Raw genomic sequence first — 25,080 nt, forward strand, 5'->3', positions numbered from 1 at the left:
TTAAAGCACTTATCACAACCCACTCTGTTTCAGCCTCTAGTTTAAATTCAACTAGATTAACTAGACAAAAGAAATGGGAGGAGGTAGATACAAAATCAACTGCTATTTGAAATTAATCCCTTTTTTGTGTGATAATAAAAGCAGTTGCAGTAATAGGTCTCGGTGCTAATCAGCACTACTCGAGTTTACAGTGTTCACTTTATATAACTTTTGCTCAAGGAAATATTCTGAGGTGTAAATTCATATGTTACTTAATTTCATTTAAAACAACTAAGAACATAATTCCATTTGCCTGTAGTACAGGTTTATTAACTGCTAGACATCAGCTACTCACATTCTTGCTGTTGTTTTGTCTTAAGTTGCTGGATTGTCTTCTCCATTTCAGCCAGTCTTTTCTCTAGCACCTGTTTAACTCCATCTTTCTGTGCTTCAACATACATCAGGAGAGAATAAAGCTTGTTCACAGTCACCATCTCTGTGACATGACGCAACAGTGCCGGCACTTTTTTGAGGCTGTCATGCTTTAAACTCTTCTTCAGGATTATATATCTTCCTCCACACATGCTGAGAAGTTGTTCTGTCTCTGAACTTTGCTCTACAAATTTAGCTGCAGCTTCATCATTGTCATACGGGTTGGTGAAAAGGACTACAGTGTGGTCATTAACTCTGGAGCCAAAGATCCTCTGAATCATCTGTATTTCTGCTTTATCTTCATTAGCTAGAGGACCAACAGGAAGAATGATGATGAAAGCATGAACTCCAGGATCACAGACAGAGACAAAGTGTAGAGTCTGACGCATCACTTTCTGTTCTGAGAGCTGAGTGTAGAGAGCAGGCATCTCCACCAGCCTGATCAGGTGTCCACGCACTTCTCCTTTCCTTATCACACATACTGAGCTGGACTCTACTGTCTGTCCTCTCTGTCCCAGTAGGAGCTCTGATATAGAGGCCTTCAGAGCTCCATCACTTCCACACAACACCAAGTTCAACTCTGGCAATGAAGAAGAACTTCCTGACACTGAAATCAGAGAAGAAAGTGAAAGCTGAAGTTATTTTCTTATCTATATTTTTGTTCATTAAATGTTGCACTTTGCAGGTATTTAGACATTGTATTTGAAAAGCCCTTAATAAAATGCATGCCGAATGTACACACTTGCACTCTGCCTCTCAACCCTGCACATTACAGTAACCCATAATGACAACACAGAAACATGTTTTAGACATTTTCACAAACTTATTAAAAATCACAAACTGAAATCTGACATTTAGTTTTCTTGTCATTTGGCAGCAATAACAGATTTGAGTCTTCTTCAATATAATACAATTTCATTTATATAGTGCTTTTAACAATGGACATTGTCACAGAGCAGCTTTACAGAAACTTCTTCTTGGGTAAGTCAAGTTTTGCACACCACATACTTTTTTTTCCCCTTCAAGGACCTCTGTGTATTTGGCTGCATTCATTCTTCCCTCAATTCTTCAAATTTTTAAAAATTCACTGCGCCCCAGACCTCCTCGACATCCCAACATCAGCGCCTGACCTCACTAATGCTCTTGTAGCTGAATGAACACAAATCCCCGCAGCCACGCTCCAACATCTAGTGGAAAGCTTCCCAGAAGAGTGGAGCTTATTATAACAGATGAGTGGAGCAGATTATGACAGCAAAGGGGGAACAACTTAATGCCCATGGTTTTGGAATGGGATGTTCAACACATAAGTGTCCACATACTTTTGGCCACTTTTGACCACTCCTCAAAATTCCAGGCATGGGTCAGAACAAGGCAACATAACAGAAAGATAATCCATAACCATAAATTAAGAAACAGTCACAGGTTGAAACACAGAAGGAAGAATATGTATTTATCATTTGTTATTCAGCCAAATCTGATAAAGCCCAGGGGGGCTGAATACTTTTGTAAGCCACTTGACATATTATTAATTAATTAATTAATTAATAAATATCACTCCTTTAAAGTCTGTAATATCGTAGTGCAGAAACTCACAGAAGGGAAACCATAATTCTTTGTGGTCACTTTATTGAGGACCCATCTCAGCAGGCAGACAGTACAGGACAATGGTGCGCACGCACTGTTCTTCTTCACAGCCTTTTATAACTATCCAACCCATACACAATGCATTACCGCCCCCTACTGGACAAATCTCAATAACCCCTCCTCACATATCACATTTCCCCCCCACTTAAGTCTGAACATTTCTTCTTCAAAATACTCTAGAAGCACCACTTGAGAGGAAGAACAATTTTCAACCAAGTAAAATACAAAAAACAATTACATAATGTTACAACTGGGTGTGTGCATGTGTTTTTTTTTTCTTTAAAGCACAAAGTCTTTCAAGTGGGCTGGTAGCTTTCGCTCCCTTACTGAACGACGGAGCCCACCAGTAGATACAACTTCAGTCTTTTTTTCTTCTACACTTGGAGTCACTTTAGGTGTTGTATGATCACTAACTAACTCTGGCACTGGACTACTTTCAGTTTGCACAGTTACAAGCTCTTTCTCAGGAGTAAAACCAGAAGTAGTTATTTTTGGAGTACTAGGAAACATTGGATTTTGAACATCAGTCTCTATGGATACAACATCATCACATAGCTGAACACTCAGACCCAGTTGGGAATCAATTTTCCTTTCCTTTTGTTGGCAACTAAATAATTGATCCACATGACGTCGCACTGTTTGATCATTTCCCAGAGTTACTGTGTAGGACACAGGTCCTGTAATGTCCTGAATTACTCCTGGTACCCATTTTGGTCCAAACCCAAAATTTCTGGTATATACAAGATCTCCAACTTGGAAATATCGGGGTTTCACATGTTGATCATGATACTTTTTCTGAACTTGAAAAAGTTTCATTTCCATTTTGCTAGTGAAATCAGGATGTATTTTGTCCAAAGTGCAATGCAATTTCCTTCCCATCAGCATTTCCGCAGGAGACAATCCCGTTGTAGACTGGGGTGTAATCCGATAATTGAACAGTGCTCTATTTAACTTAGTCTCAAGCATTTTCCCAGAGCTCTTTTTCATGAGATCTTTAAAAATTTGAACTGCTCGCTCTGCCAACCCGTTGGATGAAGGGTGATATGGTGCAGAAGTAACATGGGTTATTCCATTCTTAGACATGAATTCTTTACTCGCGTCACTCACGAAACATTGGGCATTATCAGACACCATCATTTCAGGAATGCCATGTACACTGAAACTTTTCCGCAAACACTCCAGAGTAGCAGCTGTGGTTGCTGAATTTACGGGATAAGCATCAATCCACTTAGAATGAGCATCCACTAGAATTAAAAACAATTTGCCCATGAATGGACCTGCATAATCCATGTGAACTCTCCTCCACGATTGTCGAGGCCACTCCCATGGATGTAGTGGTGCACTCACAGGGGCTTTTCTATGTTCTTGACAGACAGTGCAATCTCTAACTCGTGTTTCAATGTCGGCGTCCAGATTCGTCCACCATAGGTAACTCCTAGCCAGTCCTTTCATCTTAGACATGCCTGGGTGGGACTGATGTAACTGTTCCAACAAATTTGCACGGCCTTGTTCAGGAATAACAACACGAGCTCCCCACAGCACACATCCGTCTTGAACGCTGAGCTCTTGCTGTCTCTGTTTATATGGTACAAATTCATGGGTATCACTGTGGTCAGGCCAGCCTTTAAGCACATACTCACGCACTCTTGACAAGACAGGGTCTTTATTAGTCCAGTGCTTAATTTGCTCAGCAGTCATTAATGCGAGGCTATCCAGCATCAATACCTGCTCTTCCTCTGGTTCTTCCTCACAGTATTGTTGAACTGGAAGACGACTGAGTGCATCGGCATTTCCATGATCTTTGCCAGCTCTGTAAGATATAACATACTCATATGCCCCCAACATCACGGCCCATCTCATAATTCGTTGAGATGCCATTTGAGGTACAGCCTTCAGTTCATTCAGTAAACTGTGTAGAGGTTTGTGGTCAGTACAGATTACAAATTTACGGCCGTACACGTATTTATGGAATTTCTTGACTCCAAACACAACAGCTAATCCTTCTTTCTCTAGTTGGGAATAATTCTTCTCTGCAGCCGTAAGTGTTCTAGATACAAACCCTATAGGTCTTTCAGTTCCATCTGCCATACGATGTGCTAACACAGCTCCCACACCATACGCTGAAGCATCACAGGAAAGGATTAGTTCTTTCTTTTCATCATAGTGTATTAACACCCGGTTAGACTGCAACAACTGTTTGGATTTCTGGAACGCTTTTTCTTGTGCTTTTTCCCAACACCAGGGAACATCTTTCTTCAAAAGCTTGTGCAGAGGACCAAGCAGAGTAGAGAGGTTTGGGAGAAATTTGTTATAAAAGTTCAACAAGCCCAAATATGCTTTGAACTCTGTCACTGATGTTGGTGTTGGTGCTTCCTGTACAGCCTGAACCTTCTCTGGAATAGGATAAATGCCTTTGGCATCAACTTTATGTCCCAAAAAAACAACTTCCTTTTCCATAAACTTACATTTTCCTCTTTTCAACCTTAATCCATACTCCTCCAGTCCCTGCAACACTTGATCCAGTGTCCTCAGATGTTCCTGATCATTCCTTCCTGTCAACAGAATGTCATCTAGATACACGGTTACTTTTGGAATGTCTTTCAGGATTCCTTCCATAGTTCTCTGGAAAATTGCTGGACTGGAACTCACCCCAAACGGTAATCTTGTATATGTAAATAGACCTTTGTGAGTGTTCACAGTTACATACTGCTTAGATGTTTCTTCCAACAAAATCTGTTGATATGCATGACTCATATCTAATTTGGTGTATTTCTCACCTCCAGATAGCACTGCAAACATGTCCTCCATTCGGGGAATGGGATACTGCTCCAATGATGATTCCAGGTTCACAGTCAGTCTATAGTCTCCACGGAGTCTCACGGATCCATCTGGCTTCAACAAAGGCATGACAGGGGCTGCCCACTCTGAAAATTTCACAGGTTCAATGATTTGTTCTTTAATCAAACGATCAATTTCAGCTTCAACCTTTTCTCTCATAGCAAAAGGTAAAGACGGTGGCTTAAAAAAGTGAGGCTTCGCACCACTGGCTACGTGAATTTTTGCTGTGGCTCCTTTTAATGTTCCAAGCTCTTCTTTAAAAACCATTTCGTGTTTTTTTTAAATATCCTGCAACATCTCTGAGCTTGTATGAATTTTATTCACCTTTTCCCAGCCCAGATCCAGCTCTGCGAGCCATGATCTTCCCAACAAATTAGGACCAGATCCTGCCACCACTACAACTGAGAGATCTTTAACTACTCCGTTGTGTTTAACTTCAACTTTGCTGGTCCCAAGAACATTCACTGATTGGCCTGTATATGTCTTCAAACTGAGAGGGCTTGGGTTCAATTCAGGCAGTTTTTTCTTACCTTGAAGTTTACCATATTCCACCTGTGATAACACAGTTACACTACATCCAGTGTCAATTTCAAATTTCACAAGGCACTCATTTACCAGTAAAGCTTGTGTAAGCGGAGGCACCTGAGATTGGGCTGTTTGCATACTATACATAGTGAACATTTCTTCAGACTGATCTTCCTCTTCCTCTTGAAGATAATTTGCCCTCTTTGACTGCTTTCCTCTCTCCCATTTTCCAGTTTTTCTGCCTTTGTTAATAGTAGTTTCCTGTGGTTTCATTCGACATACTCTTTTCACATGTCCTATTTTACCACATTTTTCATTGGCAAACTTACAGTCTTTCGGGCCATGATTAGTTCCACCACATCGATAACACATTCCTGCACCAGTCAACTTACTTCTTTCTTCAGTGTTCATCTTAAAAACAGTAGTGTTCATACGATTTCCTTTCTTTCTGTTCAAATCTGCCATATTCTTATTAGCAGTTTCAATAGCCTGAGCTTTCTTCAGTGCCGTTTCAAAAGTTAATCCATCCTCAGCCAGTAATCTCCGTTGTATGCTGTCATCATTGACTCCACACACTAATCTGTCTCTCAGCATCACTGTGAGTGTGTCTCCGAAATTGCAGTCTTGTGCAAGTTTCCTTAATTCAGCCACATACTCCACTATGCTTTCATCAGAGCGTCTATTTCTTGAACCAGCTTAATAAAGTTGAGGAATGTGTAAAAGACATTAGATACTGGATGCTTATTAACTTTCTCTTACTTAATTCTGACAAGACAGAAGTACTTGTACTAGGACCACATGCAGTTAGAAGTAAGCTTTCTGATTACATAATAACTCTGGATGGCCTTTCTGTTTCATCATGTGCAGCAGTAAAAGACCTTGGTGTGATTATCGACTCTAGTCTTTCTTTTGAAGCTCATGTAGATAATATAACTAGGATTGCTTTCTTTCATCTCAGAAATATTGCTAAAATAAGAAATATATTGTCACTACACGATGCAGAAAAATTAGTTCATGCTTTTGTTACTTCTAGGTTGGATTATTGTAATGCCTTACTGTCTGGATGTTCCAGTAGATGCATAAACAAGCTCCAGTTAGTCCAGAATGCAGCAGCGAGAGTCCTTACTAGAACCAGAAGATATGACCACATCACCCCTATCTTATCCACACTGCATTGGCTCCCAATCAAATTTCGTATTGATTATAAAATACTACTATTGACCTATAAAGCACTAAATGGTCTCGTGCCACAGTACCTGAGCGAACTTTTGGTCTTTTATGATCCGTCACGCCTACTCAGATCAAAAGGTGCAGGCTATTTGTTGGTACCTCGAATAATGCGGGCTACAGCTGGGGGTAGAGCTTTCTCTTACAAAGCCCCACAGTTATGGAACAGCCTTCCACTTAGTGTTCGGGGCTCAGACACAGTCTCAGTGTTTAAGTCTCGGCTGAAAACATATTTGTTTAGTCAAGCCTTTTGTGAATAGTTTTCTTAGGTACAGGGGCACGTCTGGAGGGTTCACAGGCATAGAGTGTTGTGGTGAACTGGGATGTTTGGATGCTGTCGCCCCCCCACTCTCACACGTTCACTCAGGTTTGTCGACGGTGGAGTGGCTGCTGCTTTATGTCCCAGGGTGCCCTCATGTCTGTGTTAGCTTCTGGCTCTCCCTTTTAGTTATGCTGTCATAGCTAGTCTTGCTGCAGTCCCTGCTTGCACTCTGTATGCAAAGTACATCATGCTTAACCATTAGAGGACAAAAGCTCACCTAACAATCTCTTCCTTTCTCTCCATCTCTCTTTCTCCCTCACTCTCTGTGGAGCTACACATGCTACTTCTGAGATGCCAGTGATGCCAGTGATCCTGACCCCTTCTGCTCCTCCTCGCTGCTTGATCCATCCTGATGCCCTACTTCTGGTTGGAGTTCTCATCGGTTGAGTTCGCTCGCTGCTGCTGGCGGTGGCCCCATATGGACGGCCTGAAGAACTTTTTGGATTGCTGGGGATGGCGCCACATGGGGGCTGTGGAGATGGCATGGGGATCACATATGGGGAGCTGTACTGTAATGGCTTGGGACTGCGATTGCTGTAGTGGCTTTGGGGCTGCAGTTGCCACGAGCAGCTTCGTACTCAGGACTCCATCAGTGGACAGTGGATAGATTTTAACCAGCCGGACTTCTTGCAAAAACTGTGATGAATTTATTGGTTGCACAATTGCACTATTTGTCCATATAGTACACAATAATAGAAGAGAATTATTTATAATCGCACCCAGATGAGGATGGGTTCCCTTTTGAGCCTGGTTCCTCTCAAGGTTTCTTCCTCATATCATCTTGGAGAGTTTTTCCTTGCCACCGTTGCCACTGGCTTGCTCATTAGGGATAAATTCACAGTGATAAATTCAAATATTTACAATATATTTTTGTGAATCCATTTATTTCTGTAAAGCTGCTTTGTGACAATGTCCATTGTTAAAAGCGCTATACAAATAAAATTGAATTGAATTGAATTGAATTAAATTTCCACCTCTGAACTATTTCACTTGGCTTCGGATTAAAGTGGTTTTTCAATAAACTCACCAATTCTGCAAAACTCTTTACACCTGGTTTCTCTGCACTCAACAAATTCCTCATCAATGTGTATGTCTGTGCTCCAACACAACTCAACAATATGGCTCGTTTCTTCTCTGGAGTTTCTACATCATTTGCCACGAAGAAATGATTCAGTATTTCACAATACTCTTCCCATGATTGTGATCCACTATCAAAAGGTGCTACAGATCCGACCACTCCAGCCATCATTCCTTTCAATCAGTCACCACCCGCGGCAGTCATTAATCTCAATCAGCTGAGCTTACCGGCGTCGGCGTCCTGCTTTTTACTTGCTTCTAGAAAATAGCTGCTTCGTTATTCATACTTATTTATCTTCTTTTATCCTCGTCGCCATATGTAATATTGTAGTGCAGAAACTCACAGAAGGGAAACCATAATTCTTTGTGGTCACTTTATTGAGGACCCATCTCAGCAGGCAGACAGTACAGGACAATGGTGCGCACGCACTGTTCTTCTTCACAGCCTTTTATAACTATCCAACCCATACACAATGCATTACCGCCCCCTACTGGACAAATCTCAATAACCCCTCCTCACATATCACAAAGTCCACAAAAGTTTTTTTCTACACGGGGACAGAGGAGATGCATCTTAATCAGAGACAATCAGAGCTTATCTTGAGGAGTGAATTTCTTTTAAGGATAAAATGATCAGTCAGAATTCATTCAGTTTATAATTAATCACACTAGGTTTCTTTTCTCAGCACTTTACAAAACAAACTTATATGTGTGTTATTTTAGATGATAATATAATAATATCAGATGAACAATTACAATGTTTTACTCCCCTTTAAGAGGCTGAACTAATTTCACTAATTTCATCATCAAAATCATCAACCTGTATGCTAGATCCTTTACCTACTTGTTTCCTCAAACAGATAATTCCTGAAACAATCAAACCTCTTTTAAAGATAATCAATTCTTCCCTTAGCTTTGGCTATGTACCTAAATCATTTAAATTAGCAGTTATCAAGCCCCTGATTAAAAAACCTGACCTTGACCCCTGTCAGCTGTCTAACTATAGACCAATATCAAACCTCCCCTTTATCTCCAAGGTCCTAGAAAAGGTTGTAGCACAGCAGCTATGCTCACACTTTCATAGGAAAACTTTTTGGATTGCTGGGGATGGCGCCACATGGGGGCTGTGGAGATGGCTTGGGGATCTCATATGGGGAGTTGTACTGTAATGGCTTGGGACTGCGATTGCTGTAGTGGCTTTGGGGCTGCAGTTGCCACGAGCAGCTTCGTACTCAGGACTCCATCAGTGGACAGTGGATAGATTTTAACCAACCGGGCTTCTTGCAAAAACTGTGATGAATTTATTGGTTGCACATTTGCACTATTTGTCCATATAGTACATAATCATAGAAGAGAATGATTTATAATCGCACTATCCGTTGCACCCAGATGAGGATGAGTTCCCTTTTGAGCCTGGTTCCTCTCAAGGTTTCTTCCTCATGTCATCTCAGGGAGTTTTTCCTTGCCACCGTCGCCTCTGGCTCGCTCATTAGGGATAAATTCACAGTGATAAATTCAAATATTTTCTATATATCTTTTTTTTGGTGAATCCATTTATTTCTGTAAAGCTGCTTTGTGACAATGTCCATTGTTAAAAGTGCTATACAAATAAAATTGAATTGAATTGAATTATCTTCTGGGTATTATTCCTACAGTGAAACACAGAACTCGCATTGATTTTGACTCTTCTGTGCAGTAATTCAGTAAATTCTGGCATGGTTCATGTCACAGTGCCTCCTACAGGACACACTCATGTTACTTGCAAGTATAAATACTTCAACCTGTGAGAGTGTCCACACATGGCGTCCTGACATGCTCACAAAGACATGTTCATGGAAGTATAAGCCCTAACAGTATCAGCAGAGACCCCGCTCACTGTTTACATCACAGCCAGAACATCCAGACTCCAGGGGCCCGTTCTTCATACGTCGCTAACTCAGTTAGCTGGATTTGATTGTTGACGATTTGGCATGATCTTGGATTATTTGGTTCTTCGACGCTCATCCTGAAGTTGTTGTCATAGCAACGGGTCGGTAAGCTTAAACCTGCTCGGGAGCAGGCTTATTTCATGTAAACAGGATTAGATCGCGGCTTTATAAGCGGAGGTGATACGGGAAGTCTGTTGCAGCCATGTCCTGCCCGTTTTTACGAGAGCAACCTGTTGCGGAAGGTGCGAGAATAATTCACAGAGCTTTTAGAATTAATCGCGGTTTGCGAGACAGACAGGATCCATTAGCACAGCGCAATAGTGCACTTTTTGAAAGATATCTTTTTTCACATGAGGGTGTCATTTACATAATTAATTTGTTGGAACCTCATATTAGAAGTTCGGCTCGTCGGAGTAGGGCTTTAACAACAGCACAAACTGTGTATCGCGTTGAGATTGTTTGCGAGTGGCACTTTCCTTTACACTATTGGAGATGCAGAGAACTTGTATATGTCTACAACACTACACATACAGTACATGAACAGTATATGTAGTTAATATTACCATTTTGTAGAATATTCTTGTATTTCACCTTTACTTGTTCCCAAGTTCTAGTGGGTCCTGTGGTGGCTCTAATATAAAAGATTAAAGTAATTATGAAAATTAAAAAAAAAAAAGAAAAGTACATAATATATACTGTAATAAGTGATAAAAACATTAACACCATCACTACTTATGCATTTAATTTGTTTGCAACTTTTTGCCAACCCTCTCTCCTGGCTTTTGCAGCCTTTGAGATGTTCCCTGACGTTTTCATTAAATTGTGGGACTCGCCATAGCTCTCCATTAAGAGTTCTTGTTCTGTCGCTGAGAAAAAGTGGCCACGCTCTTTGGCCATTGTAGGCAACCAATAGCAGCGCTGCTGATCAGTGTTTCTACTATGGATACATAGCCCCTTTTAAACCAGCGCATGAACGCGCAATGATCTCAGATAACTCAATCCAGCCATACTAATCATCAACAACAGGTGTGTTCGAAGAACCTAATTAGCCAGATAATGATTAGCTGGATCATATCTCGGATGTGTCTTTTGATCTCGGATGTAATAAGCGACGTATGAAGAACGGGCCCCAGGACTACGCCCCCAGAATGTCATTAACAACATCCACTCTCTACCATTTCCTCCTATATCTTTCCCCGTACACACATTGACACACTGAATGTATGACATCCTGCAGTGTGCACTTTACAGTGGACATACTGTACAATTTTATGTTCACATGAAACATTAATTTGCACATTGCCTTTAGATGCACAATACCTCACAGGCAGAATATGCAGAATCACTTAAAATGCCACCATCCAGCTGAGCCGCTGGGTGGTGACTAAGATATTATTACACACTCCTCTAAGATATTAATACACATTCCTCTAATCTCTTTAAACCTGAAATGGTGTAAATGTTAGCTTTCCTGTGTATTTAAAGCCAATGATTTTTACACCAAGTGTAATCATAATCAGGGACAAAAATTCATATCACACAAGTTTTGGGTTTAATAAAAGTTCTACACAAGGATCCTCATGTATCTCCTGTTTCTTGGTGTGCACATAGCGAAGGTCCTCTCCTGGACTCTCAACACCACCTGCCTAGCCAAGAAGGCTCAGCAGCACCTCTACTTCCTATGGAGGCTGAAGAAAGCCAGACTGCCCCCTCCCATCCTCACTTCCTTCTACAGAGGGATGATAGAGGGTGTCCTGATCAGCTGTCGCATCGTGTGGTACGGGAACTGCACAGTCTCCAACAGCAAGACCATGCAGTGTGTTGTGAGAACAGCTGAAAAGATCATCAGAGTCTCTCTACCCGCCATCTGTGTCTCTCACAACCACCGCTGCATCCGCAAAGCCACCAGTATTGAAGAGGACCTCCATCACCCCTCTCATGGACACTTCACCCTCCTGCCATCTGGCAGAAGGTACAGGAGCATCTGTCCACCACCAGCAGACTCCGCAACAGTTTCTTCCCCGAGGCAGTCAGACTACTCAACACCCTGCTGCCTCCCAACACTCACCTGGGCTAGTCAAACACCTGACCCAGTATGACTCAGTATCACTGCACACCTGCACCTTACAAAGCCGCATCAGACACTTTATGCAATGCTAAATGTATTGCTGCTACAGATACACCTATTGTTGCTACCCTACCAATAGTTTACAGCCCATGTTCTGTGAAATTGTCCTGTGTATTTATTGTCCTGCACTCATTTCGCACTGTTGTGTATTTGCACATTATGATTTGGCACAGTTTTTACACCGGATGCCCTTCCTGACACAACCCTCCCCCGTTTTGGGACTGGCACTGAGAGCATACGGTTACATGCAACCCCCAGTTGCTGGAGTTGGTTCCCTGGCCGGGAATCGAACCCAGGCCACAGTGGTGAGAGCACTGTGGCCTAATCACTAGATAAATATCTGAAAAATCATGTATGTCATATGCTCAATCCCCCCACTACTGTGCTTTTCTGTTTTCCAAACTGTAACCACAACCAAAAGTGATCAGTGTAGAAGATGACAGAGAGAACAGCTTGATAGAAATAATGGTTAAAATACTGGATTGTAATTTTTAATACTTCTGTATGTTATGTGGTATGGGATTAATATAATTATAAATTTTAGCACAGCACAGTAAATACTTACTCTTTGTAGACTGTTCTTTGATGCTCCTCTCTGTTGGTTGCAGCGCTGAAATCCCTTTAATTCAATATTCATTAAAAAATAATAATTTCATAAAAAATGCAGTTGTACTTATTACTTTAAACAATACTTTATTATCTTCTATAAAGAAATAAACAAATGCAAATGGAAAAATGGAATAAGTGTATTGTCTGTAAAGACTTTTTTTTTTTAAAATTAAAATTAATTAAATTACATACAGTGTTCTGAGGCCAGTGCTTACAGTCATGAGAAAAAGAAAGTACGCCCTCCTTCAATTCTATGATTTTAGTTATCAGCGCCTAACCTGAGGTTATTTGTTTGTTTACAAAAGTTGGTGAGGAACACACAATTGTTACTGAGGTCCTGATAAATAAAATCATAGAATTGTAAGAGGGTGTACTTCCCATAGCTGTATATAAAAGTAAAGGGGATTTGTATGAAATAATGCACATTTACACTAGAATGAGAACTTACCTCTTTGTACAACACTTCCCATTATACCCCACATGCTCTTCTTTTTTCTGTCTTCAGGTAAGTCTTGAGTTTCCTTCCCTCTCTCTCTCGCAGATTTGTGAGATTCTTCTTCTACATTCTCAAAAACTTCACATGTCAAATGAACTCCTCCATTTTCTTTAACAATTTTATCAATCTTCTCAAAGAGCTGATCAACTGATTCCTCCTCATTCTGCAATAACTCTTTCAAAATGTACCTCACATTGAATTCCTTCCTTAATCTGTGATAAGCATCATTCTCTTGCTTCTGAAGTAAAGGTTTAAGGGTTTTCTCTGTCCTGATCAAAATACAGTATTTTATGGCTCGCTCACTGAAGGAGTTCAGGATGTATATCAGTCGCTTTCTGTCCTCTTCTGTAAAGTCTTGAGGCTGCACCACAAGTAAAAATGCATGAGGTCCAGGTTCACAAAGTGAAATACACTCTTTTATTCTCTGACTCAGCTCCTCATGGGAGAGTCGCGAGTGAAAGAGATGAGGTGTGTTAATGATGGAGATGTATCTTTTCTTCACACGTCTGTTCACTCTGATACTGTGCTGCACTGCTGAATGTGGAGGATCTTCAGTCTTAAATGCTTCTCTTCTCAGGATGAAGTTTCCCACTCTGCTGGTCTCTGAGAGACTTTTCCCCAACAAAATAATTCTCAGTGCAGACACTGTGAAAATATAAGTGGAAAAAATATAAAGATTCTACAAAATAAATTATCACACAGTTCTACCACAGAGAAGTACAGTTTGCAGATTACACTGGCACACATTTACAGCTCGTGTTTATTGGTGTAAAAAGTATATATTTATTTTCCATAATAATCAGCATTGAGAATACAAACAGATTATAATAACTGTAATAATAAATTACAGTGATGCACAGTGAGTACAATATCATTCGGGGGGTACCCAGTAAACTTGCAATCTATACCAAGACCTTTTATGGGATTTGCCCACAATTTATGGAATGAATCAGATTTACCTTTTAATACATATATCCCAGTTTTTCCAGACATATAACTTCTTTAATCAAAATCAGCCAATCCTTGATTAAAGGTGGTTCAGCACCAACCCATTTGATCATAATTGCTTTTCAACCCAGCATCAGTAAGGTTTTAATAACATCTGAAAATTCCAACAGCAAAAGGGGTAATATTCCCTGTAGATACATTAGTGGTGAGGCTGTGACCTTCTGCTTGCATATAATAGATCATTTCTCACAAACATTATTCCAAAAAATACAGAACACTGGGGGGTACAGAGCTGTTTATCTTTCTGTATTTATTTGGTGGTATATAAACTCTAAACTTAAATATATACATACAAACTGTACTATATTAAATTGCATTTCTTTAAATCTGTTACAAACTGAAATGTTTAATGGCAGTCTAATAATATCCTCCCAGAGATTTTTGTAAATATCATATTTCAGATTCTTACTCCATACCTTACGCAGTGAGATCAGATCATTTGCTTTACGTTGATATATCATGGAGTAAAATCTGGATACAAGATGTTTAATTTCAGAGTTCCTAAAAAAAAAATTGTCTAAGCAGAAGTCAGAACTCTTCAAAATGAGACTACCATGTCAAGCCTGAACAAAGTGTCATAACTTTATACTATAAAGTTATAACATTATATTTTTCTTACAAGTCACGAGAAAAAGAAAAGTGTCACTGTTGTCCTTAACATTATCTGCACACAGTATCAAACAGTACTTTGCACAGTATGCATCTATTCAGGAGTACCTGCAGGGAATTATTTGCCTCCCTGAATTGATTTGACAAAGGTAAATCTGAAATATGATAAAATATCTAATCTAACCTTTTTTTCTATTGTAATACACATTGACCTTACTGTAGTTATTTTGGTCCTAAATGTAAAGGCCTTGCATTGTATATATATATATATATATATATATATATATATGTTACATAGAGAACCACAAAGGACCAAATGGTTTGGTCCCCCCAGTGCTCAAGATGTGGTTACAGCCTTGATTTAAACTGTCTTACCACTTACCACGTCTTACCACTCTCAGAGCATCACATGACCCCTACTTTGAAACAACTCTTAAAAATAGTGTTTATTCATTTTCAGTTTTCAGTAATTTAATAATTCTATAGAAGCATGAGGTGCTGTGGGCTGTGGCACTTCATGACTGAACAACTGAACTGAAGGAATCATTTCTCACTGAGGACAGAAACTGACTGATGTTCCAAGCATGGAATTAAAATAAAATGCAGGATTTAAGAGTTTTTATACCACCGTATCAGAAAGTACATCCGATAAATATGTTCAATATCTGATTGGTCAGAAAAAAAAATACTTAGAAGTACATACTTTTAGCCTTAACACTTTATACATACTAATTTTTTTGGGTTTTTTTGTGACAAGTGTAATTGTAATTAAGCTATGTTAAAATACATTTTAAATGCATTTAGTTGTTTTTTTGAGTGCCTTTTCTTCCCCTTCAAACAACAACTAAAGGTTTCAAATTTTAGAAGTAATTTGTAGACACTTGTTATTTTTGAAATATATTATAAATATACTGCTAGGTGTACAGATACACATACAATATATACTTCAGTGCTACTTATACTGCAGCTAAAATATACTTTATTACATTTTAAATATATAATTACAGTATTACTAAATATATGTGAATACACAAACTTAGTCATCCAGTGGAGTATGCTTTAACCACTGAACTCTCCTTCCCTCAAACTCACTTTAACCAGGAATTAATCCCTGGCCTTTTGCCTGGCAGGCCAGAATTCTACCACTGAACCACTGAAGGGCTTTTCACACTTGAAATATTTAACCTTGGTTCCTTCTAAACCCCGGGTAAACGGAATCCTGGATTATCTTGTTTCAAGTTTCACACTGCTCGTACTTTACCTGGGGTTAACAATTAATCCTGGGTATTCACAATCTGATGTTTCACACTGTACACTCCTAAACCCTGGATTAACGTTCTTATTTCACATTTGCGGTGTCAGCAACCAAGATTTGATAAATACGGCATGTGGCCAATTTAAATAAAGGTGAGAAAAAATGTTGGCTGTTTTAAGCCTCCTGTTCAATTTCTGATTGGGTTTCTGTTGCTAAGCATCTAGCTGTAACATTCTATCACCGCATCTTTTCACACTGTACACGTTTGGCATCGCAATGTGGGGTTAACACCACAAAAGCTTCGGAGCAGGGTTTCATAACGCCAGATAAAAAAAAAAAAACAGTGCTAAACCTGCTTTGAAATTACTAAATTAAGTGTGAAACCTTCCTCTACCCGGGGTTAAAAGCGGGGTTTAGAATGACGATAATCATAGACATAGAATATTTAAAAAATACAAGTTGATATGACAAATATACTTTTGTTTAAGTATGTTTCAGTATGTATAAAGTACATTTAAATTTACTTACTAAGTTGTAGTAAATAATACTTTGAAAGGAATTGCTTTAAAGTATACTTTAAGTAATACAGTTAACTTGACATGAAATCAAATTTTCTTTAAGTATGCTTCAGTATGTTAAATTTATTTATTTATTTATTTGTTTATTTGTTTGTTTATTCACTGTTTCTGCTGCCTGACAGAAGTATATTATTTAGGCACTTCAGCATACTTTGTTTTCACAATGTTAATAATAAACAAAAAAATAAAAATATGTTGTTGTTTAACAAAGAAAAAAATATTAATCATTGAGGTGGTGATGTTTTTCTGTTAGGAGACATTTATGAGAAATCAGGAGCATCAGCACTTTGTAAAAGTAATGGTGCTTTGTAAAGTTTCCCAGTACAGGAAAGTTCTCAGGACAGAGGAGTTTACGCTCTGCGGGTTCTCAGTAACACGACATGCTGTTTTGTCATTAATTTAAAGAGAGAGGAAAAAGAAAGGCTGGTGAGGGAATGACTGTTTATAGCTGCTATAATGTAAGTGTAACTGACCTTCCACAACATTAAATGTAAACAGAAACTTTTAAGAAGGGTGATATATAATTTAATTAAAAATTGGAATTGTTCGCATGTTGCTGTGGTGTAAGAGAAATAACACACACTGCACTGTGCTGTTATACAAAAATAATACACTTTGAGTGTGGATTATTTACTGCGTACTGTATATAAAAGCTGTGTGTTATTCCTCACAAGATGGATGCAATAGCTTACTTGCAGGAGGTGGGCTCATACTATTCCTTCTCCTCGTTCTAGAGTCTGATGGATCTGTGCAAAAAAATTCACAAGCTGTAATTTACACAATATACTACAGCACCAACACATAATCATGATCACAATTTAAAATTAGTCACACATGGATTCAGTGGTGGTTAGTGGTGTTAGATTGGAGGCTAACATCTAATACCTATCAGTGACAACGAAACTTAGGGAAGAACAATGTATTATATCACAAAGGATCAATGACAGCATAATATAATACTGGGTTGAAAATTGCTGGGGTGCACACATACACACACACACACACACAATGGGCTACTTGAACTCGAGGCTATGATGTATTTCTGTTTTTTTTTCCAAAAAGTGCAGTTCTCACATCCCCAGTAGCATTGCTTACATTTGTCAATACTTCAAATTGTGATAAAAATGAATGACTGCCATAAAGTATTTAAGACCAAATTATTCAACTACAAATGAAGAAATATTTTGAGAACTGCTGTGTCCCATTCTGCACGGTGTCTTCAAAATGTAAGTGACCTCAGAGACGATGGTTAGCAAAGAAACATTGTGACTATTTCACCATTTCTACCCATATGAAGGTCTGCAGCAGACATTTCACACCAGATCTGTGTGATGAAAAATGGCTGCAAAATTCAAACAATCAGTCTGGCGGAGAGAAAGGCACTGGATTAAAAACAATAAAAGAATACAAGTATGCAATAAAAGAGTATTTAATACTCTTTTACAACCGAATAAATACCTTAAATTGTGTATTATCATTATTATTAATTATTTATTTTATAAGTTTTATTCTTTTGTACTGACTGCATGTGGTGGATCCTCTCTGAATGTCCAGCGAATGTCGTGCCACATGCTAAAACCTAACCCTGACCCTGACCCGACTTTACTGAGGTCAGTTCACATCCTGCCTCAGAATGTTAGTTTGATGCCCATCACAGCTTATTGAATGAATTAAAATGTGCAGCGTGAGGTGTGTTTTCTGCACACAACAGTTTTATTGCACCAGGAGCACATCATGTCCCAAACACACAGGTGCAGATTCTGATTGTGAAGTAATGAGATAAGATTTACACGGTTATACATTAACTCTAGTCAGGTTAGTCTATTCTGACTGAAGCATGAACACTTATATTCTGATTGAGCTCTCAGGTAGATACATATATACAAAGTATATTCTACTGTTCACATAGCAGTTGTTGGTGATGTTTTCATGATCTGAGCTTAAGTTATGTACTTACTGCGGATTTCTTCTTTGTCAGAGAGGTTCTTAGTCACTGGTTGGGTGTCCATTTCTTCTTCTGGATCTTGATCTGTCATGATTTCAGTCTCCTCAGCAGTTTTAAGCTTATACTTCATTCCTGCATTAAAAGCAGATATGTGTATGTGAATGTGCTGCTATTACTCCTTTAGCAGTAACGCCCTCAAATCCTGAGGAATATTAATATTACGGAAGGTGAAAGATGGCAGCAGTGACAAAACTGACTGTGAATGTGTATCACTGCGACAATAAAGTTGTGAGGGTGGTGCATTTATTATTATTAGTACTACTACTACTAAACACACTTTTACATGCTGATGTTACCTTTATAATGCATGGGTTAACATGGAAAAAAAATACAAGACAGACTGACAATAAATTCGCTAAGAAAATCTAACCTAATAATTGAATGTACTGAATGTCTCTACAAACTAATATCATGAGCGGTAAACTTTCAACTGAAGACACAGAGTTAGCAACAGTACAAGCCACTTTGCAGTGATATGTGTTGGCTAACATTAGCTTGGGTATTTATATCTTTTAGTAAGTATTTTCTTACCTTCATAGCTGTGTATTTATGATGAAACATACAGTTTAAAGCCTTTCTCCAGCTTACTAGAAGAGGCCTTGCAAGTATTCTTATATCCATTAAAAGTCAATTATCTTGCAGAAAATACCACAATTACAAGTGTAGTAACAAACTGTAAACACGGGAACTGCGGTAAATAAAATGTGCAAGTAGCCCATTAACTGGAAATAGTGTGCTGCATTGAGTTCATGCTGACTTTCCTCCAAATAGCAAACATAGTCTATAGAAAAGCTGTAACTCTTGTTCAAACCAGAAAACACAAAGCTGATTGTTCTATTGTCTGTCCTTTTGTGTTAGTTGATTAGCTAAAAATGAATGTTTCCAAAACACTATTGTACAGTTACACACAGTTTGCATAAACAGGGTAGAGTTGGTAAAAAAAAATCTCAGTTACATGAGGTTCTGACCTTAAACTTAAATCTGTTTTTCAGGTGCAATAATGACTCGACTGGCAGTTGAGGAGTATTAATTCTAGCATCACTGTACATTTGGGTTTGAGATCAAAAGATGAATATGAAACAGTAGATTTCAGAATTTCAGCTTTAACTTCATGATATTTACATCTAGACGTGTTAAACAATTAAGAACATGGCACCTTTTGTTTGAACCTACGCATTTTTCAAGTGATCAAAAATACTGGAACATGTGACTGACAGGTGTTTCTTGTTGCCCAGGTGTTTCTTGTTAGATTGATTGTTTAAACAATTAATAGCTCTGAATTGTTAAACTCTTGGTTTGATCCCTGGGTTTCACCTGTGAAGACCGCATTTGTTGTTAAAAAGGATAAACCAACACGAAGACCACAGAGCTGCCTATGGGAGAAAAGCTAGCCATTCTGAAGCTGAGAAAAGGGAAAATCTATAAGAGCCATTGCACAAGCATTGGGAATAGCCAATACAACAATTTGGAAACAGTAATAAATGGGAACTGCTTTATTGTAATTTGCTTTCTTGCTCTGGTCACTGCTCTGCCTTTGCAGATTTTTTGTGCAAACACCTCTGCAAATTATTTGTGAATAAATTTGTCCTGCTTCATGCAGACTGTTATGATCACACATTTAAAAGATAAAAGAGAAGTGAACAGATTTAACCAATTTAGTAAACTAAATACATACCCAGAAATATTTGGGACAACATGAAAAACATGAAACAACTAAATACATAATTATTCATGAATAATTGATTCATTAAATATTCATGAAAAAAGGGAATTCTTGAAGAGACCATAAGTTAAACACATCAAACTACATTAAGAAATAAAATATTAAACATAATAACTGTTAATTTTTAGTTAATATCAGATGCATTTCTTCAGGAACAGAATATGCAGCATATAAGGAATGATTTAAAATATAATAGAGAATAAAGCATAAAATAAGAAAATATTCACTCACCATCTTTCTGCCTCCCCGTGTCTTGCTGGTGTTCTTTAAACTTTAATTCTGTGTTGTAGTTCTCAGCAGTGTAGCAGCGCTGATTGTTCTCAGAGAAGAGATCATCAATCTTCTCCAGCAGTGTTCTCATTTCTGATCGGTTGTTCATGCTCTTGCTGCATGTGCAGTATCTGTCTCCACACCTCTTTATCAGTTGCTCTAGAACAGTGTTGTTCTTCAGGTCATCTATGATGGTGTCACACTCCTCTCCCTCGTAAGTGAACAGAATCATCACAAAGGAAAGAGCATGTTCTCCAAATTTTCTTTCCAGCCATTCAAGTCCCATTTTATCATCATCTGTAAATTGTCCCAGTTTCAGGACAAAGATGAAGGACTGGATGTTGTTTTCATTAACTAACTGACCAGTGATGTGGTCCACATGGTCCATGTACAGATCACCTTCATGTAAGTCCAGTATGTTGACCACTGACAATGCACGTCCTGACACTTTTATTTTTCTGGGGATGTGGGCCTGATCTGGAGGAACATGTTCTGCTCCAAGTAGTATATTTTCATCTCCAAAGTGGACTGCAGAGGTGTTTCCAAACACCACAACAGTGAAACTGGAGGAATCAGATCCGCCTCTAGGCATTTCTTCAATACCTTCTTGTGATGGTTCAGCTGTTAGAGATGCTTCAGTGGCTAAATAGATAAATAGGTTCATGATGAAATAAATAATTTCTTACACCTTTGTCAAAATTACCTACTTGAAATAAAACATCTATATACAATAAAGATATTATTTTATAAAGCAATACATAAACTATTTGGCCGAAGCAACACAGGAAAATAATAATGCATGCATTGCCAAAACAGACAGGATTTTCTATTCTTCAGCACAAGCACAATAGCAAATAGTATCCATGTTAGAATCCCTCTTCTTTAGATACAGCTTAACTGAGTAAAATCCATGAATTAAATTATCTTTAACCTTGTTTGTTATATTTATATATTAGAGCACAAGGCTCGAGTAAGACATTAATATATTAATGTATGGATGTGCAACAGCAAGGAGAGGGAATGTGACTTAACAGAGCTCTTTATAAAAGTATGTTATCTTTGATAGGAACAGCCTCAATAACCACAGCAAATCATATTTTAGTAGCAGGAATATTTTATTAATTTAAAAATCTCAATGAAAATAAAATATTTATTTATGGAAATTGGTTAAATTGGATACTTTGTATATGCTGTAATTATATAACAAAAGGATTGGAGACCGCCCACTTTGAATATAAAACCGTAGCATGTGACGTTTTGCGCATGCGTAGTAAAGATTGGGCAGAATCATCTGCTGACTGATTGCGAGGGACGCAGACTGCGGATTCAAATGTTCAATTCAATAAACTGAATAGTATATTGTCTATGTGTTTCATTTTAAAAGGGAAAATTAGAGGTGCAACACTAAACCTGCACACTTCCATCAGTCAATTTTAATTCACATTTGTTAATTAGATGAGAATGATCTGCAGTACTTAATGGCTTCAGTCTCTTTCAGAGTAACCACGAAAAACATGAAATCATTTAAATAGGGAATTTGTTCTTATCCTTGATTTCTGTTTCTAAAGTGTTTGTGTGCAGCTTTTACAGGCTTGGTGGGAACAGAAAGAACGGGTTCAGGTTGGTTAAAAAAAGTAACATTAACATTACAGAAGATTTTCAGGGAAAGTAACAGCAGCTTGTTATAAAGTTACAATAAGCAATGTTTCTCAAACAACTCCTAATTTACTACAATTAATAATTAATAAACAATTAATGCACTCTTTAAGTTAAATGACTAAAATATCGCTTCAGGGTTTGATGCTACACAGGAAATGAAATAAAATGATATAGATTACAGAACAGTAAAATCATACCTGAGCACTGAAGCCTCCAGGTTTGTAGGCAGTTCTGTAAATCCAAAGTACCAATCTGGCTGTTTAATGAGCAGGGTGTGATGATTCCTTGAAGTCACATGACTTCACAGTAAAATTCCTTCCCCCACTTTTTTTTCTTTTGTACTAACCACATATTATCTATATAGGCTCATATAATTTAAATAGTGCTGCAATTTCGTTTTTCTATTTTTTTAGCTTACAGTTTTTCTTGATTGCTTAAACACATTTCTTGAAACTATGCCTCGTATTCTCAAAACAGTAAACACAAATCCATAACGTCTCACCCAATTCCCCAAACCTCCTATTTTCAGGTCAAAATGAAGCTCTACACCCAAAACCATTCACTCTTGTTGAAAAACCAAACTTTGCCCTCAGACATCACACACGAGCCCTCAAAAACACACACACTACAACATAGTCTTACACACTGGTGCAATAAATTCAAAACAATATTTCCAAAACTGGTAAGTTGTGTTGCTTGTGGTTCCCCCCCTCAAAAACCTTTTCACATGATGAACACAGAAGACACAACCAATGTATTCATTGGCACATTTTTATTCATTCATGTACCACACAGTACAACACACAAAAAAAAAATAAAATAAAAAATAATATTCCGCCTCAGCATCCCGTCTTTGGTCTGGGTCAGGCCAGAGAATCTCGTCCACATCACAGGCTCTATTGGCCCTAGCCAGGCAGCGGGGGTAAAATCCTCTTGCATGCCTGATCCACCCCTGGCACGCATCTACTGATATGTCTAGGCAGGCTTCTTCCGTGGCCTGGAGGAGATGAACACGGATATAAGGTTCTCGGTCATACACTTTCCACTGCCATGCCGAAAAAAACTCCTCTATCGGGTTTAGAAAGGGAGAGTATGCAGGCAGAAAGATGTTTGAAAACCTCGGGTTATTGGTAAACCAGTCACGAACCAGAGCAGCACGATGGAAGCTGACGTTATCCCAAACAACAACGTAGTGAGGCTGCTCTGGCTGTGCTGGTTCCCTGTGGTCCAGCTGGAACATATGCTCTCTTAGACCGTCAAGGAAAGCAAGGAGGAGCATAGTGTTATAGGGTCCTAGAATGGCATGGCAGTGGAGAACCCCTCGTTGGCTGATGGCTGCGCACATAGTGACATTCCCTCTGCGCTGACCAGGGACATTCACAATAGCCCGAAGGCCAATTATGTTCCTCCCCCTTCTCCGTCTTTTGGTCAGGTTGAAACCAGCCTCATCCACAAAGATAATTTCATGGGGAACAGGCCGGCCTTCAATCTCAAAGATTCTCTGCAAAACACATGAAACACAGTAGAGTAAATCACTACCCTGAAGCACAGTTCAAGAGGGCACAAATGGCAGCATAAATTGCTATACTGTGATGGTACACAATACTTCATACGATATCAAAACTCATACCTGAACATATTCCACTCGTTGGTCTTTCACTCTGTCAGAGTTTCGTTCGAAAGGGACGCGGTACGCCTGTTTCATCCGGAACTGGTGCTTTCGGAGGATGCGATCAATTGTGGAGAGGCTGATGGCATTTATCCCTCGAAAATGATGATTATCCTCAATCACACTCCTTTGAATCTCTCGCAGGCGGATTACATTATTGGCAATGACCATGTTTACAAGCTCCCTCTCTTGCTCCTCCGACAAAAGCCTTAGCCTGCCTCCACCAGGTGGTCGTCTTTGTGTCCTACAAAAATAGAAGCACTCATTACTGTAACTGTCACACATCCTTTTTACAGGAAAAAATGGAAACATACTGAATCTCTGTATCTGTATGCGAGGCAATTTGATGCATTTCATCATTACAGTAGCATAGTGCAACAGTGTATGTGTTGTCACAGCACAGAGTACAGCACTCAAAAGTTACTGTACAGAGCAGTCTTAATGTAAGTACACCTACCTGTTTTCCTCCCTGAAGGTTCTGATGATGGAGGCAACAGTGAAGCGACTCAAATTAGGCTGTACTCGTTGCCCAGCCTCCCTCACAGTCATACCATGGACAAGGACATGGTCAACTAAAGTGGCTCGAATTTCATCCGAGACTGCTTGTCTCCTTGCCCTTGACCTTCCCCTTCCTTGTTCTCGTCCTCGTCCTTGTCCTCGTCCTCCTCCTCTCCCTCCTCGACCTATTCCTTCATTTCTCTGTGGATCCATTGTTCCAAAACTCAATGAACTGATTCGGGCCCTTTTATCTCTCTATTGAAGGATCTGATTGATGTGTGTTCAATTTTGACTCTTAGTGTTTTCATCTGGGGAATTGTGTGTTAATTGAGCTCAAGCTGTGCTGACTTGAGTGAACAGTATTCAATGCTAGTGCTTTCAAAATGACCACATGGTGTACGCAATAAGAAATTAAGGGATTTGTGTGTAGAGTTCTGCAGTGACAGCTCAACAAATCTGACTCGTGTCAAAACAGGGGAGTAGTGTTTAGAGTTTAGGGAATTGGGTGTGCTTTTTGATAAATGGCATTATGGTTTTGAAATTTTAGTTCAAAAGCCTGGTTATAGTGTTTTAGCAATCGAGAAAAACTGTAATACATTAG

General features: G+C 38.9%; 1 protein-coding gene across 2 annotated transcripts in view; it reads right to left on the reverse strand.

Annotated features, from left to right (window-relative positions):
* Positions 1 to 21,288, reverse strand: part of LOC113525089 (interferon-induced very large GTPase 1) — a 68,965-nt gene extending 47,677 nt beyond the window's left edge. The window contains exons 1-6 of one of the 2 annotated variants that reach the window (XM_026911533.3): positions 20,615 to 21,288; positions 18,613 to 18,732; positions 17,348 to 17,401; positions 13,158 to 13,850; positions 12,666 to 12,719; positions 335 to 1,018 (exon numbers count right to left, since the gene is read on the reverse strand). In XM_026911533.3, coding sequence (XP_026767334.3) covers positions 335 to 1,018; positions 12,666 to 12,719; positions 13,158 to 13,850; positions 17,348 to 17,401; positions 18,613 to 18,732; positions 20,615 to 21,245 — 2,236 coding nt within the window. In that variant the 5' untranslated portion in view covers positions 21,246 to 21,288. The remainder of the gene's footprint in view (positions 1 to 334; positions 1,019 to 12,665; positions 12,720 to 13,157; positions 13,851 to 17,347; positions 17,402 to 18,612; positions 18,733 to 20,614) is intronic. The other variant, XM_053231211.1, reaches the window with a different exon arrangement.
* Positions 21,289 to 25,080: the final 3,792 nt, after the last annotated feature.

The sequence above is a fragment of the Pangasianodon hypophthalmus genome, chromosome 29 (genome assembly GCF_027358585.1).
Source record: "Pangasianodon hypophthalmus isolate fPanHyp1 chromosome 29, fPanHyp1.pri, whole genome shotgun sequence".
NCBI classification, from domain to species: domain Eukaryota; kingdom Metazoa; phylum Chordata; class Actinopteri; order Siluriformes; family Pangasiidae; genus Pangasianodon; species Pangasianodon hypophthalmus.